The following is an 18,714-nucleotide window of genomic DNA, read 5'->3' as shown; positions in this document are numbered from 1 at the left end:
AGTGCACCATGAAAGAACGCCATCACATCTCCAACTTTATGATTAGCCTATCTTTCATGATTCTGACCCTCATTCGCAAGTCTACAAATTAATTTCGAAGTCTTTGGTGAAATTTTAGGTTGAATTAACCAAAAATCATGGCACCAGTTATTCATGGCAGCATCATTACAGACAATTATTCCTTTGGAACCTCAATAATGCTAATGATGTACTCAATCTCCTCAGCAGCTTCTTTCATTGAAGGCCGATTCTGCCTTCGATCGTCCAAACATGCTGCTGCCAGCAACCCCAATGCCTTCACACTCTCCATGTCCACCTTGCTAGCTCCTTCTTTAAGCACCGGATCAATGACATCCATCAACTTCTCGTCTTTCATAATCTTTTTAATGTACAGCACAAGGTTCACATCTTCTTCATCTCTGTTAAAATCAATAGCTTTCTTGGAGGTTAACAGCTCCAACAACACAACCCCAAAGCTATAAACATCACTCTTGTCAGTAAGTTGAAAGTTGCGATAATATTCAGGGTCAAGATAACCTAAGGTTCCTTGCGCACATGTAGTGATATGACTCGCATTCGCCTCTGAAACAACTGCCAGCCTCGACAGCCCAAAGTCAGAAACCTTGGCGTCAAGCTTTTCATCTAGTAAAATGTTACTTGATTTAACGTCCCGATGGTAAATGGGTGGCACGGCAGACGAGTGGAGATAAGCAAGGCCTTCAGCAGTCTGGAGGGCAATAGAGAGGCGGCGGCGCCAGGTGAGTGCAGGCCACTTTCTGGAATGGTGCCCATGGAGATGGTCAAAGAGGGTGCCGTTGGGGATGTACTCGTATATCATGATAGGTTGTTCAAGCTCCACACAACAGCCAAGAAGACGAACCAGGCACCGATGGTTCACTTGGCAAAGAATTCGAACCTCGTTCAGAACTTGATCAGTGCCTTTGGTGTTTCCGAGCTTGGCGCGCTTGACGGCGGTCACTGTCCCGTCGTCAAGGATGCCCTTGAAGACCTCACTGAAGCCACCAGAGCCTATGAAATTGTCTTTGGAGAAGTTGTTTGTTGCCCTTTTTATTTCCTTGCCACTGAAGATCTTGGCCATTTTACCACTGTTGTTGGCATTTAACATGTCTTCTCGCTTTTTTATTAAGCTCCCCTGGGCTTCTCTCTTAAGGTTCTGACGATGCCTGCAGACTAGAATTCCAACTGGGACCAGGATTAGGATTGCAGCCACCACTGCCACACCTGAAGAGATAGATTCAGGATAACGAAACACATGCATGTTATGATTATTTAACCCAAAATTGGATTCCTATCCAAAACATTAGCTCATTTCCACACAGACATGTTGTTGCCTCTTCAACATTAGTCCACCATTTTCATGACACCATCCATCATTTGCAAGTAAGGAAACACAGAATAATGTTTTGACCATTAAACAAAATCAAATAACGAAGATCTTTGGGGAAGCTAAAGCGTACCTCCAAGGAGTGGGGTCCGTGACTTCTTTTTGTGCTTGCAAGATTTTGCTTTTTCACACTTCAAATCTACAAGGAAGAAGCATTGTAATCAAAGACTGTCATGCAAACACAGCAATTAATCCACTGGAACTTGTTCTAATTTAATAGCTTGCAGTGAGTAGGTGAGACGTGAGATATGGTCCACGACTTTGCGGCGGGAAACTCAATAAAGAAATTTTTAAACAAAAATATTGCTGCTCTTTTCGATCAAACTTAAAGAGTGGTTTGGAAAGAAGGATCGATAATCTAATTACTCACTTTGACACAATCCATTGATGGGGTCCCAATGGAACCCGGCTTTGCAGAAGCACCTCCTCTGTCCAAGGATTGCCCCATCTGGCAAACACATAGAATTCAACAAGGTCGAGCAATCTTTTGGGATTTTGCAAATTGGCTCTTGTGGTAACGCCCACTCTATCTCCAGCCCGGGCTCTGGCCACCTCTTCACTGGCAATGAAGTGGCCAAATTTACAAAACTCTGATACGCCATGCACCCCTCATCACGAACACCGATTTTATACGCGTTCACTGGCCCCCCAGTCTTGAACCAACAGCATTTTGCCGTACTCCTACACGCAGCCGCCGCCACATTCTCGCTGATATAGGCATGACAGATACTGTTTGGCGAGCAATTAACAGATGAATTCAGCACTGCATTTGAACAGTTCATCAGCATGATCGTGTTGCTGCTAGGCATGTTGTAGGGTGAGATGCGGTCAAGCTGGAGACCCCCAACTTGGATATCGGTTGTGATGCAAGTGTTTGCAAGGAGGCTTGCTGGTTTGACGATCATCCGTCGAGTTCCCGGGTTGATTGACGTGATAACATAGGAAGATTGGCTGAGGGCATCAAACCACAGCGTGCCTGCATTGCACCGGACCTTGTAGGACTGGTCACCGCACTCAGGTCCAGTGCTGAGGGGGTAAGGCACAGGAGTGCGGCCACAGTCTCCGCAGCGTGGTGCGCACATTGCAGCCCTGGTGCATAGCAGCACAGCCAGTGCATGCAACAACAAAGGAAGCACATTCTTTTCCATTGAGAGACAGAATGGGCTTGCCCCGCAGTAAGAATGATTTCCGTTCTAAGTTTGAACTTTTAAGTACGCCCATCTATTATTATTATTATCTCCTTCGATACATTCAATCCTCTGATACCGCAAAGACAATAATATTATTGCATTGGAAAGGGGCAATGGAGCATTTGTCATGCCCTTCAGATTGAAGGGTCCCCCTCCATATCTAGTTTGGAGGACTAATGAATGGAGTGGACATTCGTCAACTTAATCGTTGACATGAACATAACTGATCGACAACGTTGTCTTCCGGAGATTCTCATGTTTAGAAATCAGAAATTAATTAATAGGAATCGTTAGCATAGTGCTTTACAAGTACATCGTCCCTGCAAGATGGCTCTTGCATATGCTTGTATGCCACTTTTTCCAATGTGACGAATATAATTTAATAGATGGAGGGCAAAATGCATATTATTTAGTGAATAGGTATCAGCCGTTCACCCATTCATGCATCTGCAGAAGGATCCTTTTCATGGTTCCAAGACCTTCAAGTAGTAGGAACTACAATAAATAATTGATGGGACCAAAAAGGAGCTTTAGTTCATCAAGGAACGAAATAATTCTCAGACCCACAAGTACCAACAACAAGGATATGGCATGGGTTCCAAAAACTACCATTTGCCCATCTATTAATCCCTCAGGATTGTTTGGTAGGTGTTTTCAAAAACGATTTTTTATTCTTTAAAATAAAAAATCAGAAAAATATATTTGATAACCAAAAATAGTTTTTTATTTTTTAGATAACATCTTTTAATTATTTTATATCATTTTCACTTGTTTTTTAAGGGTTATTTTAAAAAATAGTTATACAAATATATAAAATAATTAAAAATAAAATAATACACATAAAAATTATTTTTAAAAACATTAAAAACAAGTTAAAAATATTTTTAGTTCTCCAACGAATTTTTATTTTACAAAACAATGAGAGAAAAAAGTTTTAAAATCTATTTTTTAGAATTGTTTTTAAAATAGTTACTAAACAAACCCCTAATTTTTAAAAAAACAAAGTGGAAGGTGAAAAAACAAAACAAAATTTACCAAGTAGAGTGGAGTTATTTTTGTGAGATTTTAACAATTTTCAATTAAAGTAACCATTAGAAATTAGGTTGTTGATTATTAATTTGATATGATTTAATGATTAAATTTGATTTATTAAGCATACTAAAAATAAGTTAATATTATAATTAAAGTAGTAAGTAAAAAAAATATAACATTTTCTTGAATCTAAATATCATGACTTAATATTAATGAAGGTGAATATAACAATTTTATAGTTTAGAAAAGCCTTTTGAGTTCATTTGTTAATGATTTTGGTAAAAATAATTAAAGTAATTGATGAAATATATTTTTAAAAGTTAGAAAATAATTATTAATTACCCAACCGTCGAAAAGACTAGAAGGTATAATGTGAAAGCGTTTGGAGGATTGGATGGGATGATTCGCAACAAAAATGCAGGACACAAGTAATTCTATGTCCACTACGACGACTCGGAGGATCGTAGAAATATTAGACTTCCTTTGGCCTTCCAAGAAGATGTTCCCCAATTGACAATCTCAATGTGCATCACCCAGCACGGAGGAAAACATGTAAATTTGTGCACTCCCAAATCCAATTTTTTGGGATTCAAGCTTACACGCGTAGCTTTATCAGTGGGAGTCCAATGCAGTGGCCGCAGAAACGAGCTTCTCATCTCGTTGGAAAGCATAATGATATTCCAAGATCAGCAATTACGATGCCTCAGATCACATGCAACCTGTTACATATATGGCTTCCAACTGTAGCACATACCCTGTTCTTGGTCACAATGCCAATCTAGAGTGCCACTGCTTTCCCTTATTTAAATGATTTTTTCTTTTAATGTGAGTGGTGAAAATTGTATATAAAATACGTTTGATAGAAGCTTTTACAAAGTGCATTTTGAAAGACAGCTGATCAAACCTTCTTTTTGGTTAACAATGTTTCACGATATGTTGGATTATTTTGTTAAGAAAGTTCCTTGTCTTACAAACAAGCTTAACGAAGAAAAGTGAAAGGGAAAATATTCGCTTTAAAAAGTGTTTTTCAGAATAATTTTTTAAGATAGTTTTTGAAAGCATTAAATTTAACAAATAAAAGACAAAGAAAAATATTCACTTTAAAAAGTGTTTTCCAAAAATGTGTTTTTTAAAATTATTTTTTAATATTTTATAAAATAAAAGTCTATTTAAAACTTAGAAATGTTTTTAAATATGTTTTGAAAATGCTTTTATGTGTAATTTTTTTAATTATTTTTATATTTATTTAAAAAATAATTCAAAAATATTTGTGAAACATATTTTTCTATTTTTTTTTTAAAATAATAATTATCAAACAAAACCTGTATTTCTCTGAAACACCTTTTTTTTTTTTTTTTTTTCTTATTTGATAATAGATCCTTTAAAATTATGGCTTTTATTTTACTTTGAAGTTGTAACTACAGTGAAAATGGGCTTTTGTAACAGAGGGGCAAAAACTTCCAAATAGGCAGTCATTATCTGAAAAGAAACATAACAACATCTAAACTTGACTCACAAGAAAACCAATCAAATCACAACCCCTCAACTGTGAAGACTACAATTCTACTCTGACGACATAAAAAGGACGAAATCTTGTTAAGGAAGCTTCGCCAGTAAACACTAAGAAAGACTATAAAAAGTTAAAAGCAATACAGGAAGGAATAAAAGGAGGATGTCAATCACTCCGTCTCTGGTCTCTACCAAGCATATAATAAAAATTCAACCATCTGTTGAGGGATTTTAGCAACTTCAAGGAATATGCCCTAGACATTAAAATTGATCTCATAATAATATTATTTTTTTTCATCATTTTTATTACTTTTTTTTTTTATCACCTATTTACTTACAAAGTGTTAGATTTGATGTGTTGTATGGTAGTTAATATACATTAAGACAACATCAAAGCTTGTAAGTCATGCAATGAGCTTGAGCGATGAAGTCTAATTTCATTTAAAGATATTTGACAAAAAGTAGATTTATCATTTTTATTTTTATTTATTTAAAAATATTTTAAAATCTTTCGACTTATATTCAATAGTGTAGGAGTTTATACTTATATAATGTCAAATTTTTTATTTTTTTATATCCAATGTGAGATATCAGAAATATCTCTCAATGTAAACATAATATCCTTATTGTGTCTCACAAGCTTGGCCCTAACATCTTTTACATGACCAAATAAACCTTCACATTGGGGTTGAGAATCAATTTTGATACTATTTGTAATGATCTACACCTAATTATGTAAGTATTATCCACTTTAAATGCAAATGAACATTTAGGACTTTAAAATACGTTTATGGAGTTGAGAAGAGACCATACTTATATAACGTCATGAACTTTTTTCCTTGTCCGATGTAGGATATCATAAATAAATATAAATATCTTTTAATCATGTAGATACGTTTTAAAACTGTGAGGGTTCCTTTGAGTCCATAACGGATAATATGCACACGGTTAAGAATAGATTGTTACAAATGATATTAAATCTAATCCCAATCCTAATATAGGGGTTTGTTTACCCTGATGATGGGTGTCTATTTATTTGACTTCACAATCTCATGGGATATTGTATCTACATGGGAGAGTATTTGTAATATCCCACATCAGATTAAAAAATAAAGTTTTTTACACTATATAAGTATAGACTTCTTTTAACCTTGTGCATATCTTTTAAAGTCACGAGGATTCCTTTAAGTTTGGGTATAAATCATTACTATCTCATCTAAATATCTCATCTAAATATTGAACTATTTTGAATGATAACATAAATGAGTTTGAATTTTGCAAAAATAAGATTTATTATTATTTTTCCAATAATTTACAAGTATATAATGGTTTTCCTTTAAAATATTTTATAAATCTCTTTAGGTTTTTTCATTTAAGGCTAAGTTGGGTCAAGGACTTTGATTGTTCTTGACATTTTCTCTTATTAGAAGATAGAGATTAAGATAAAGATAATGGACTGACTTTTTTCATTTAAAGTTCTTCAACATGTAAAGTTCTTGAGTGCAATAATTGGTCGTCAAGAAAAATAAAAGAAAAAAAATCACCATCTAAGTCAACACCATTACATCCTTATCCCTGTGAAAATATTAAAATAATTAATTAGATGGCATCAGGTAAGAAAATTTATGTTAGGATCATTATTCTCATTCATTGCTGAAAAGAAAAAGAAAAAGAAAAAAACCCTAATTCCTACAAAATCCCGTATTCCACTTCCCTCTATTTTCCAATTTAACCATAAACTAATGGAAAACCGCTTTAATATTTTTACACCCCTTTGTTTATAGAGTTTGAAATGCAAACATCTATAATCATATCTTTCACTATGGATAAGAGTTGGAAACAAAAAATGGGAAATGGGTGCTATGCATTTGGGGAATCTAATTGTGAATAGGTATTATTGACATAAAAAACGAAATGAATATTTTAGGAAGTAATTATTTAACTCATAAAAAATTATATGTAATTTGAAATATTTTTAAGTTGATGAAAATAAATATGATATATAAAATTTGGGTATTTTTTTAATTTCTTTTTTCAAATTAATAGGTAAAAACTACTTTTCCCAAAAAAGGATAAGATGATTTTTAATTTAAAAATCAACCTTTAACTTTTTAAAAATATGAAAATTTACCCTTTTTTTTTCACAACAAAAATACCTTTATCAATTTTCTTTATAAAAAGAAAAAAGTATGAATTATTTCATACCATTGGCACACCTGCAGTTCTCAATGGAAACGGCCCACTAGAACAGGGGAGTCCTGCAGCGAATGTGCAAGAAAACATTACCCACTGTCTCACCCGACCCAGCCAAACCTGCATCGTCGGGTCGGATCATAATGACCATAAGAAATAAAATAAACTTCATGACATCTGATATGACAAAAGTCTCCATCCTGTTAGGCAGAATATTTTATAAGATAAAGAGGACTACTTTGTTGTTGAAAAACTGTACACACCCAATTATTTATCTTCATATGTACTTTTGAAATTCAAGGTTGGAAATCATGCCTCATCCGGATGTCTCGCCAGTTGGTGAGCGGTAGGACCATTTCTCCACGTTCTAAGCTTCTCTCACATCTATTAGGATGGAGCCCCTCCAGGGAAGTATCATGAAAAACGACACGATTTTAAAAAAATAAAAATCGTGAGCATTAGGGGAATCTTTTCCATATCTAAAACCCAAAGGCGTCCACACTGAACCACCCCAGGACTCCTTCTAGAAACTTCATTTAATATTTAGCAACAAATTCTCAAATGTGGAAGCAAAAAGTAAACGAAATGAATTTTACAATTGATAGACAGCACGGCCCTTTTGGGCATTAAAACATCAAATATTCCCAATCATCACAACAATATTTACAGAGACATAGCTTGGATTTTTTATAATCGGTAACTTTGATTTCACACTAACAACACAAAGCGTACGGCTCCTTTGGTATTCCGCATGCTTATTAACCCCAAACTAAGAAGCTTTTAAAGAAAATAAAAGAAGATTATCATACACAGGTTCAAAGTTCAAACCCCAACCATATTCAACTAGTCACGCGCCTTCGGGTTTCCTCAGGTGCGTCACACAGTACCATCGGTAGCACAACATTCACGTAACAACTCGACGAGAAGTCATACGACGAGCCGGAGACTGAATTCCGGTGGAGACCATGATCTTGGCGTTGGCGGAAGAAGCCATTGAAGATGGAGAAGTAGCGGAGAAAGCATAATCTGAGCGGAAAAGTTGGATATCGGAGGTCTGGAAGCGGCCGGAATCACCAGGGAGTAGTATGTATGAACATGAAGGCGACTCGCTCAACCACGACCTCTGCCCACCATTTTTGTATTGGACAATGGCCCTGTACACGAAAGGAATAAGACCCTCCATTTGAGAGAGAGAGAGAAAGAGAGAGATAGGGAGTGTTTAGTTTAAGTTTTGAATGAAGGAGGGAGGGGGTCGAAGAATGGTATAAAAGAGGGAGGAGGGGGTGATGAGGTGGCGAAATGGGTTGGAGTCCAGCTACTCACGCCAAGCCACGCAGATTCTGAGGGAGACTTCAACGCAAACCCGCACGAAGACCCTGATAGCTATATCCAAACCACATCCACCTCTACTACATCCCACCAAATCTCACTACAATCTTTTCTTTATGCTACCATTTATTCAATATTTTTTTTTCTTAATAATTGTCGTTTTTTACAAGGATCGGTCGGTTTCGGTCTATTCGTCTTAAGAGATCACTACTTTCTTCCTTATACATCATTCATTGTTTATTAATTCTTTTTTAATTGTTGGTCACTATTTTGTTCCTTGTATATCATTCATTATTTACTTATTCTTTTTACTTGTTGGTCCATAACATCGATGTGAAACATGAACTACAATAATGATACATGTGCTTCTATTTTCTAAAATAGAAATTAAACCATGACATATCGTAATTTGGATTACATTTTGGAAGTGTATTTTAAGTATTGGCTTGACGTGATTTTGTGATAAGGGTGTGCCGGTGTGGGTAGTGTGTAAGAAAAGCCAAAAAATGCTCATGAATATAACAAAAGGACCCCCTGATGATTGCTTTACTATTAAATACTTGCTATAAAAGATGCTTCAATAAGCTGCAAATTTTTTTGGTCCAATTAATGCTTAATCTGATGACGAAAAGTCTCCAGATTAACAAAAAAAGATAAACAAGTAAACCCATGGAGAAGGATAGTGCAACAACTTCCATGTGTATCTATCTTCCTATGTTTGCCAACTATTTCTCCTATCTCTGCAATTCAAAATCCAGACATGAGACCAACATGGTCTATGCCAAACACCATAGAATATCCATCCGCAGGATAAGACCAGTCACAACCGCGTGCCCAGTTTTTGAATTCCTCTAGTTGAAAAAAATAACCCTTTCTCTTAGAGAAAAATAAAATAAAAAATGACCCGTTGACATGAAAGGTATGCTTAGCTTGCTTCAATATGATACCCACTCCATTGTCTCCATGGTTGATGAAGTCATTACTTACATCATTACAATCATCAAATGGTCAGAAATTAATCCATTTTCTGTCCCTTTCTATTTCCATTTAAAATTTTAGCTTCAAAGCCGAGATTGATACCACCCCGACTCCCAAGGTAAAGCAAATACTGCGTGCGCCTGGAGTTATGTGTTAGGGGGTTAGGTAAAGAGGGGAGAGAGCTGGTGTCACACATTCTAATTATTTTCCCCTTTGAAACTTAAAAGTGGCAAAGCAATACAGATTAAAAAAAAAAAAACCATTAACTTGTATGTATATATCGTTGGCTTTCAGGTGCCATTCATGTGCACCTACCGCTTTCAATCAATAGACAATCTTCATGGTGGGGTGGGGGGCCTCAAATCTTCCTAATGCCATGATTCTATGACCTGTTACTAAACCTTGAATTGGTCGAATCTTCCGAACGTGAATTTAGTTCGTAATGTACGAATCAAATCTGTATATTGATTATGTGTTAAAGTGTTGCAGAAGTTAATATGTGCTGGATCTTTCAGCATTGATGCAAATTTGAGCTTATCTGGTTCTGAAGGTGATGGCTCAGTACAGTGAGAGAGGAGTTTCCCTTCCCTGGGAAAAAGCTAATAGGTTTGAAATAACCGAGTGGGATAGCTTACCTAGAGTTTCTTAATTAATTAAATTAGAGAATCATCATTAATGTCTCTTTCTCTTTCTGGATTTTATAATTTTGGGCTCTTGTCTTCTTGATAATGGAGTACTGCACTGGTGTTTTGCTCAAAGGCGTGATGAATCAAGCATTGACCAGGTGACAAGTGTCACAAAAAATAAATGGTAAGTATTACCTTTCTTTTTACTTTTTGTAAAGGGAGAAAGGAAAGTGTCATGTAATGAATTCTTAAACGAGCTTATGAATTGGCCCACTTGGCTGCATCATCCTTTGAGGAAATACACTGGAAATAAAATTTAAACTAATTAAGGGAACTTGAACTCAAACCTGCTCCCAGCCCAGATGGCGCACTTGTCATTTTCTTTTCCTTTTTCTTTTTTTAAATAGATAAGGGTGGCGTGGGTGTGAGATCAGGCTCAGGCCTCTATTGGATGATTTCATTTTCAGGACAAATGTTTCTAGTCATTGGTATGAATAACTATTTTCTGAGTTAGATACTTCCAAACCAAATACACCCACCCAATGTCAGGGTGCTTAATTTATCATATTCTGATCATTACTTACCCCTGCAAAGGCAGCCTTATAAAGTATAGGGATCATATAATATTTGTTTGGATCCTCTTCTTGTACTTTATTTTACTTTTAATTTCATTAAAACAACTTTTAGATCATAAATTCCTTTTGTTCTCAAGTTCTGCTATGCGAGTAAATATGTCCAAATATTGTAACACTTAAATCAGTTAAAAAAACTAATACACTTGATTGTTTGAGACAACTTGACAAAAAACCAAGCTCATCAAGCTTTGGTGAAAAATACCCATATAAAGTTAATCATGTGGAAGGATCTTGTAAACTTGATGCAGTGAAACTCCTGTGTGCTTCAGGCCAATTTTAGGTTGGGCTGGGTCCGTGATGCACAAAAATGGTCATTTGATTAATAGCCAATTAGCTGGGAATGACTCCATGCCTGTTCAGGTACACGACCATACTGTGGGCTGTTGGAATGTCAGAAACAAGATTATGAATCTTTGAGCATGTCTTGTTTTGGACCTAATTCTTTTGCTATAGATAGAGATACAGACCTTTTCCTCTCCTCTGTACATACTACATACATCCATGATTGCTTTTCCAGATATACATAGAATGGGACCTCATGGTCTGTTTTGGCTCTATCAGTAATTCCATGGGGAGGTGGATGTAATACTTGTAGTTTTCTGGATTGTATGTTTATAATTTGATATAAAGAGCATGGAATATGGGGGAGGGTTGGAGAGAAGTAGAAATAACAACAAAGTAAGTTATTAAAAAAAAAAAAAAAAGCCGAATAAATGCCATGCAACTCTGTCCCTAGTAGGAGAAGCTTGAGATAATGATACATAAGTTAGGATGTTGAGTTTTTTAAAATTCTTTCATTTATTTTTATTTTTTATTTTTTATGAATTCTAACATTACCTTGTTACTCCTCGTAGCACCTAGATTATATATAAAATAAAATAAAATAAATTATATATATATATATATATATATATATATATTTCATTTTTTAGCATATCAAATGAAAAAAATCAAATCTACCTTTTTAAAAATAAATTATAAATAAATTTTTTTAACCCTTGATCCCATTCCCATGGAGAAGTTGGCTATGTGGCTGTTACTTTGATTCCCACTGAAATTGGGGTATTGTTCAAATAATCGAATCTCCCTTTGCTTTAACAGGCGCGGGAGCATTGAACTAGGATCAAACCTTTGATCCACCTTCATGGATCCATCCTTATCACTAACCTAAGTCACACCCCAACGGGCTTCACAAGCAGGCCCCCAGTACAAATTCCCATGTCACTTGGTGACCATACCAGAGGTTCACCCTTATCGTAGAATTTCTCATCAATTACTAATGCCATAACCTTTAATTTTTTTAAAAAATATAATCAATATAAATCAGTAAAGCATTTTCCTTTTATTTTTGTTTCTACAAATACTTCAAGTATTTAAGAATGTAAGTGACAGAATTGATCAAATGATAGACAATTTGCTATAATCCTAGAACAAATAGATGCCTGGTTATCGTTTTCAAGTAGCTACAACAACGTATATGCATTATTTTCTTGGGAATAAATGATTGTACTTTGTTTTTTCTGTGAAGGATCGAGCTCATATTTGAAAATTATTACCGTCAATCAGATTTCTAAATCCAAAAATCGTATTTCTCGTTTTCAATAAAATCCAATCATGATAATTTAAATCAGATAAATCCAAGTTCCTACTCCTGCATCCGAACCTAACTCAGATAGTTCCCTACAAACAAATCAAGTTCTCACTGTCCAATTGAATTTTTGTTGAATTCAACCAACCATTTGATGTCAATCTGGCAGCCTAGATATGTTGCGGAAGAGAAGTGCAACATGACTTGGTGATAAATGACCTGCAATGATCCAAAGGTGAAGAGCTGGTGCCAGGTACCTAACTTTGAAATGTCAATTGTCTTTCTCTTGGATATGTCTTCTGATTATATCTGAAATTCCAGTGTTGGCTTTATGTATTTTGTTTGGCTATTTGCATCTTGTCATTGTTCTCTCGCTTCATTTATCGCTATTAATGCAGGGCCAAGTGATGGGAAGTGATCCTAAATCTCCAAGTGTAGTTGGTTCTGGTCACCTTTTCTTATGGCATTGTCTACCTGATTAGGGAGCCTCTCTAGCAAGAACATCCAAATTACTGACAGTATGTTAGGTACCTGTATGGATCTTAGCATTTCATGACACGCCACCTTGAGCTTGTCGGGTGAGTGAGGCCAGGCACCTGCTAATAGATCCAGGGTGTGATCGAATACTCTCAGAATGTGCATGGTCCTGTCCTGCCCCACCTTGGATCTATTATACCTAGATGACTGGATTTTTTGCTAACTAGAGATATTTAAAACATGTTCCAGTCAGCCTCATCCTACCAAGGTGTCATGTTGACAAAGCATGGCCACATATCCAGGAGAGATCCTACTCCTGCTGCTTAAGTGTGTATGTTACGCATATGGAACACCATTCTTGATCATAAAGGCTCCACTTCTGTTCTTCCCCAAACTGTTTCCTAAACCTAGTGCTGTTGCTGCTACCATTGACCTGTTGACATTCACCATCTTTACAGGTACTGCATCAAGTAATTATTGAATCCACAATTCCTCACTATGATGCTCAATTATTACAATACCTGGCCTCAATTATATTCCTCAGGCATTTAATAATTGATTTAGTTCTTCCTTTTACAATCTTATAGCTATCTTGATGCGATGGTATCATTTTAAATTCGATTGCATTCATTAGGTGATCTCCTCATTAACCTCTGTAGCTGAAGCTATTGTCGATGCTCTTCATCATAGAACGAATTCTTTTATTGATCTCTCTTAATTATACTTCTGGACCTGGTGGGTGGTAGCAAGATGTAATTCACTTACGCCTCGGTGGATTAGGTAGGAGTATTCCATGTACTTCTCGCACACTTAAATTCGAATAATGAGAAATATATGATTAGGCAGGGTTTCAGAATCCCAAATGTGCTAACCTCCCAACAAGATACTTAATTTCCAATTTCAGAGCAGTTTTTCCTGACAATTAGTGGGTTCGCTTATGCTTCACACGATTAATTTCTAGTTCTGATCTGGACTTTAGACTTGTTGATCAAAAGTTTAGCTGATTTATTAGTGTCTCGTTGTTGAGTTTCATCTTCCTTGTTTTTAATTGAAGGATATCTTCAAATTAATGGAGTTTTGAGCTAAAAACAGGGCTTGGTAGGTGGTAGGTACAGACTTCACTTTTATATACCCCACCTAGTGTTCATCGTTACCAAGATTTTCACTGGGGACTATGAGGAGTGAGGGCACATGTCCCACATACAGGAAGGTAGTAACCACTATTCATGTGAACTTGTCAGTAGTGTCCGACTATTATTTATGCCTAGTGCAGCGCCCTGAAGCATGAAACTATCTCTGAGCAAACTTCAGTAGATTGCATTTGTTTATCTATAATTGTGGTGTTTGATGTAGGCTTGATCCTTAATGGACCAAGATCTTGCATATTCCATCTGATTTCTATGTCCCTGTTTTCATATATATTACTATCCCTTGCGACTAGTTTTTGAAACCTACTTCGCTCTCATAGGTGATATAGAAACCCATTACACTATCGAGTGCACTCAAGTTAGAGCTTGGAAATGAATCATAGCCTTTTTTACCATGTTCATAATTGCCCTCTAGCTTTGCTTTTGCCCTGGCCGTATTGGCACTTCCTCCTTTCGCCCCCCTGAAGAAGTCCTCTGTCAAATTTGTTCCGGCGAAAAGATCTTGACCATCTACTCTATTAATTAGATTTTCTTATGAACCACTCTTGTTTTGGAATTGAGCACGTTTCTTGTAGGCAACTTTATCGAAGGCTAACCATTTTCCCTGTCGAAATTGATGAAAGAAACCCCGACTGTGCCATTGATGAGATTTTGAGAATGTCACTCGTCCACGACACTGCACGCGTGATCATAGCCGCTCCATCTGCAAAAAAAAATTGTCTCATTCAGGCGGCGAACCAATGTCATAAATTTTGTTTGCCATATTTTAGCAAGATATCCAACTGCCATGCTGAGTGAGGCGCAAACTCTTACCGGTACTCTTTTTCAAATATGGTCCCGGAAGAATATACATGCAGCCTTTGAGTAAAGAGGAAAGACGCCTCAACTGGAAAAGCTAGCAAATAAGAAATAGTGGCGAGGATAGGAAAGGAATGCCAGAATTGTAGTAGCCCACTATTAAGTCGGTACATGGCCCCCGGCCCCCCCAATTGAAGAGTTACCACTTACCAGTAGTTTTGCCCCTGGGCAATGATTTAGTCGGTAATGGCCCCATCAAGAGGGTGGCATTAGCTGGGTCTTCGGTGATTCAGTTTTGGTCATATACGGTGGAGATTCGAGCAATGACCGAGCTGAGGGTGGCCTCCAACAGCGGCGCGTGGAGATAAGTGAAGGGCAAGGGTGACGTATGGCACTGAAGTGGTAAAATTTTCAATTTTCCTCTTTTTACTTTGGGTGTGTTGAGTGGATGCCTTGAGTTGCACTCCACCTTGCTCACCATCCAAAAGCCGTCTCTACAGGCTGTGCAGAGATGGTCCCCAGCCGTACCCTACACATGGAATACCTGTCCCCTTCAGTGGTGGGTCCCTTTCTTCCTAGCACCCCTCCCCATTCCTCCCCTGCCATGCCTCCACTCCCCTTGTGCGCATTGCGCATCCTCGTTTTTCTCTCCAAATTTACTTTTAACAAAAATCAGATTTGCATATCACTTACCAGTTACCATCAATTTATTTGATTATACAATAACTGAATCTGTTCAACAACTACTTCTAGAACTTAAGTTATTACGAACTGAGCAGAAGACACTGCTTCCAAATTCTCCATGTGTGGAAGTTTATAATTTACATCTTAATATGCCATATATTTAATTTATTAATTTAATTATACAATATCAATAATTTGATCATCCAAATGTCAGTTATTTTAAAAGTTTAACTGAAAATATTTGGGAATACTGTTTTCACGAGGTACAACCAAAGAAGAAGGAAACTATTAAAAGTTAAAACCAAACCATGAGCGTACTCATATCTAACCAAACTAAAAGAATGCAACTTGACTGAGCGTATCGAGAGCGAGCCGAAGGATCCGGGCGTATTAATGCCTCATGGGACTATCGGATGTATAATAAATGAAGTGAGTGTCGTCACCTAGTACGTTTCGGGAGAGTATGGGGTTGACACGCGTCCCAACGATAAGTTGGTGAGGCCCACTCACGTGTTTGGACTGTGATTGGAGCGGCGTAGGAGCAACAGCTCCAATCAACACTCTTTATTGTGTCGGCCGTCAACCGGCTAATTCTTACCTCTCTGACACCTTTCCCTATGAGTATGAATCCACGTGTATGTATGCCTCTGCTCCTCGATTCTCCCCCTTCTATCTGCTTTTTCTAAAATTTTATACCGCTTTGAACCCCATGGGCCTCTAAATATTTTGTTTGTGGCTTCGAATTAGGTTGAATCTTTTAATGTAAATATTTCTCTGATGAGTTTTGTACTAAAAACCTCTTTCATTTTACTAATATGAAATAAAAATTGGTTTTCTAACTCTTTTCATTATAAAACACTTTTAGGAAGTCAAATCACTTCAAGACAATTTAAAAACAAAACCTTGTAGTGAGGATGTATTATTTGAATAATTGAACATTGACTTCTTATGTCCCAAAAAATATTAGTGCTCCACTGTAATTAACAAATGGTTCTAAAGCTTATATATTACTCTCAAGGATTTTCTTTCCTGTAAAAAAGTCTTCTTTTGTGAATTACGTGGTGAGGTGGATTAGGGTCTAGTTTACGCATCCCATCGGCTCTTTTTAGTTTTGGGAATCCGATGATGATTAAAAGAAAAAGAAAAAGAAAAAAAAAAAAGAAGTAAAATATCACCAAGGATTAGCTAAAGAATGGTATGATGGTGATCATGATTTGATTCACAACCTTTTATACGAAAATCAAGTAATAATCACATGAGATTTGTGGGGATTTTATCGACTCACTCACTAATTACCAATGACGTCATTTTTATCTGTTGCTATTCAGCTAAGGATGGAGGGGGACCCATTTGGATTCAGATTTAAGTTTCTAATTTTTCCGGTTTTGTACTAAAACAAAAAACAATCCCAACATTCTTTCTCAAAGTTTATGATGAGATTTGACTCCGCCGCTTAAGTCAGAATCATAATACTGGCCGCCCGCATTCTCATTGGTTCATAAATCACATTGCTTGATGGAGCTGCAACGTTTAGAAAAACAACAGGGTGGTGGACCGTTTTTATCGACGTTTCCAATTTTATATTCCTTCAATCCAGTTGTGCAATAAATTAACCATGTCGGTATTAATTTATTTATGTTATCAATGTCAACTTTATCTGCCAATAGGACTTTCAAGAATTCCTGGTTGTTTCTCGAGCCAAGTGGTTGAAGATGTGTCACGGCATATATTTATATCATATGTTTCAGGTTTGTCATGACGCGCGATGTCTAGGGAAAATGTTAAATAAATTCATATGATAATTAACCAGTGGCTTTATGATTCCTCCATGAGACTGAGGGCGAGCCAGAACCACCACATAGGCATTCACAGAAGTCATTTCTAAACCAATAGGTCACTCCATAGACGATCGATCCATGTTATTTCTTTAATGCTCTAAGGATTTAAAATGATTGTCTAAACTTGCAAGAGACAAAAACGTATTATAAAAATAATAAAAATAGATTTATTTCAAAATATTAAACTAAACCCTATTTAAAAAAAAGAAAAAAAAAAAGTCAAACTTTTTGTAACAATATAAATATCCATAAAAAGATGTTTTAGTTTAGGAGCTCCATTTGGTGGCTTTTAAAGGCGTTTGCCCTTTCAAAATGAACCTCAGTAGGTAATCATCTCAGCTTTATTTATATAAGAAATGAGCATGTGTGCATTGAATCCATCTTCCTTTGGTCACTTTCATTCACATTAGTTGTATGCAGGGAGGGGGTTTGCTGCTACACAAATCTTTTATTGAATTGACCTCCGAAGTCCGAAAGGATCGAATCAGTTGTTAGTCTTCGATTATTAATTTTGTTAATAGAGGGCCAGTGAGAGCACCCAGTCACGGTCTTCGTCTCTCTATATATATATGATAAGTCTACTGAATATTTTATCAAACATAACATAACCCTCATTTGTCTGATAAGCACTCGTTAATTTTTCTTGCAAGATTCGGCCCATTGACTTTGAGCCTTTTCTCAGCCGTTAATTCGATTCTAATCTCCCAAAATGTAGAATTGAGATTTTTACCATGTAAAGAAAATAAAAAAAAACTAGGATTTTGTAGTTTTTAGAATTCAAGTTTGCTGATTAATCACGCAACTACAACTTTGTAGTATGAATAGGTCAAATGCTTGATAAATATAGAAGTTGGGTAAGTCGCTGATGAAGCGAGGTTGTCATAAAATTACCATTTTCCTCTAATTTCTAGTCAAAATATCACTGGTTTTAATATCGAATAAGTTAGAAAATTTCCTCTACTTATCACGCTCGAAATCAGTCAAGGTTTGAGATGCGTTTAAGTAATTTAAAATCAAGGAATATATCCAGCAATAATGATAACCCAATATATTAGTTAGTATTTAATGGGGACCCGCCCAATCCCTTATTAGAAAAAGACACGTGGATCTGAGGATTTTATTTTATTTTTCAAATGAGATATAGCATATAGGCAGAATTTGTTGAACAAGGTACCAACTAAATGCTGTTTTTAATTTGGAATTTTGAATTTTAAAAATAATTTTATAAATCATGTTTAATAGTTTTAATTGTTTAATTCTCAAAATAAAAAATTATTAACATCT

General features: G+C 36.1%; 2 protein-coding genes across 2 annotated transcripts; both read right to left on the bottom strand.

The window, feature by feature from the left end:
* Nucleotides 1-175: 175 nt before the first annotated feature.
* On the bottom strand, nt 176-2,553 carry LOC117920649 (wall-associated receptor kinase-like 20). Its single transcript, XM_034838248.1, has 3 exons — nt 1,776-2,553; nt 1,479-1,544; nt 176-1,242 (listed from the first exon to the last, which is right to left on the bottom strand). Exons 1-3 carry the CDS (start codon nt 2,551-2,553, stop codon nt 176-178), a joined length of 1,911 nt encoding a protein of 636 aa, XP_034694139.1.
* A 5,338-nt stretch (nt 2,554-7,891) lies between these two features.
* LOC117920860 lies at nt 7,892-8,635 on the bottom strand. Its single transcript, XM_034838523.1, has one exon. The coding sequence runs from the start codon at nt 8,510-8,512 to the stop codon at nt 8,234-8,236; it is 279 nt and encodes a 92-aa protein (XP_034694414.1). The 5' UTR covers nt 8,513-8,635; the 3' UTR covers nt 7,892-8,233.
* Nucleotides 8,636-18,714: the final 10,079 nt, after the last annotated feature.

The sequence above is a fragment of the Vitis riparia genome, chromosome 8, assembly GCF_004353265.1.
Source record: "Vitis riparia cultivar Riparia Gloire de Montpellier isolate 1030 chromosome 8, EGFV_Vit.rip_1.0, whole genome shotgun sequence".
NCBI lineage: Eukaryota > Viridiplantae > Streptophyta > Magnoliopsida > Vitales > Vitaceae > Vitis > Vitis riparia.
This window is presented reverse-complemented; position numbering and strand designations above follow the sequence as displayed.

Coding starts and splice junctions, on each gene's coding strand:
- LOC117920860 (XM_034838523.1), bottom strand. CDS start 8,512: ATGGAGGGTCTTATTCCTTTCGTGTACAGGGCCATTGTCCAATACAAA.
- LOC117920649 (XM_034838248.1), bottom strand. CDS start 2,553: ATGGAAAAGAATGTGCTTCCTTTGTTGTTGCATGCACTGGCTGTGCTG. Junction 1,545..1,775: donor CATCAATGGATTGTGTCAAA/GTGAGTAATTAG, acceptor TCTTCCTTGTAG/ATTTGAAGTGTGAAAAAGCA. Junction 1,243..1,478: donor ACGGACCCCACTCCTTGGAG/GTACGCTTTAGC, acceptor CTATCTCTTCAG/GTGTGGCAGTGGTGGCTGCA.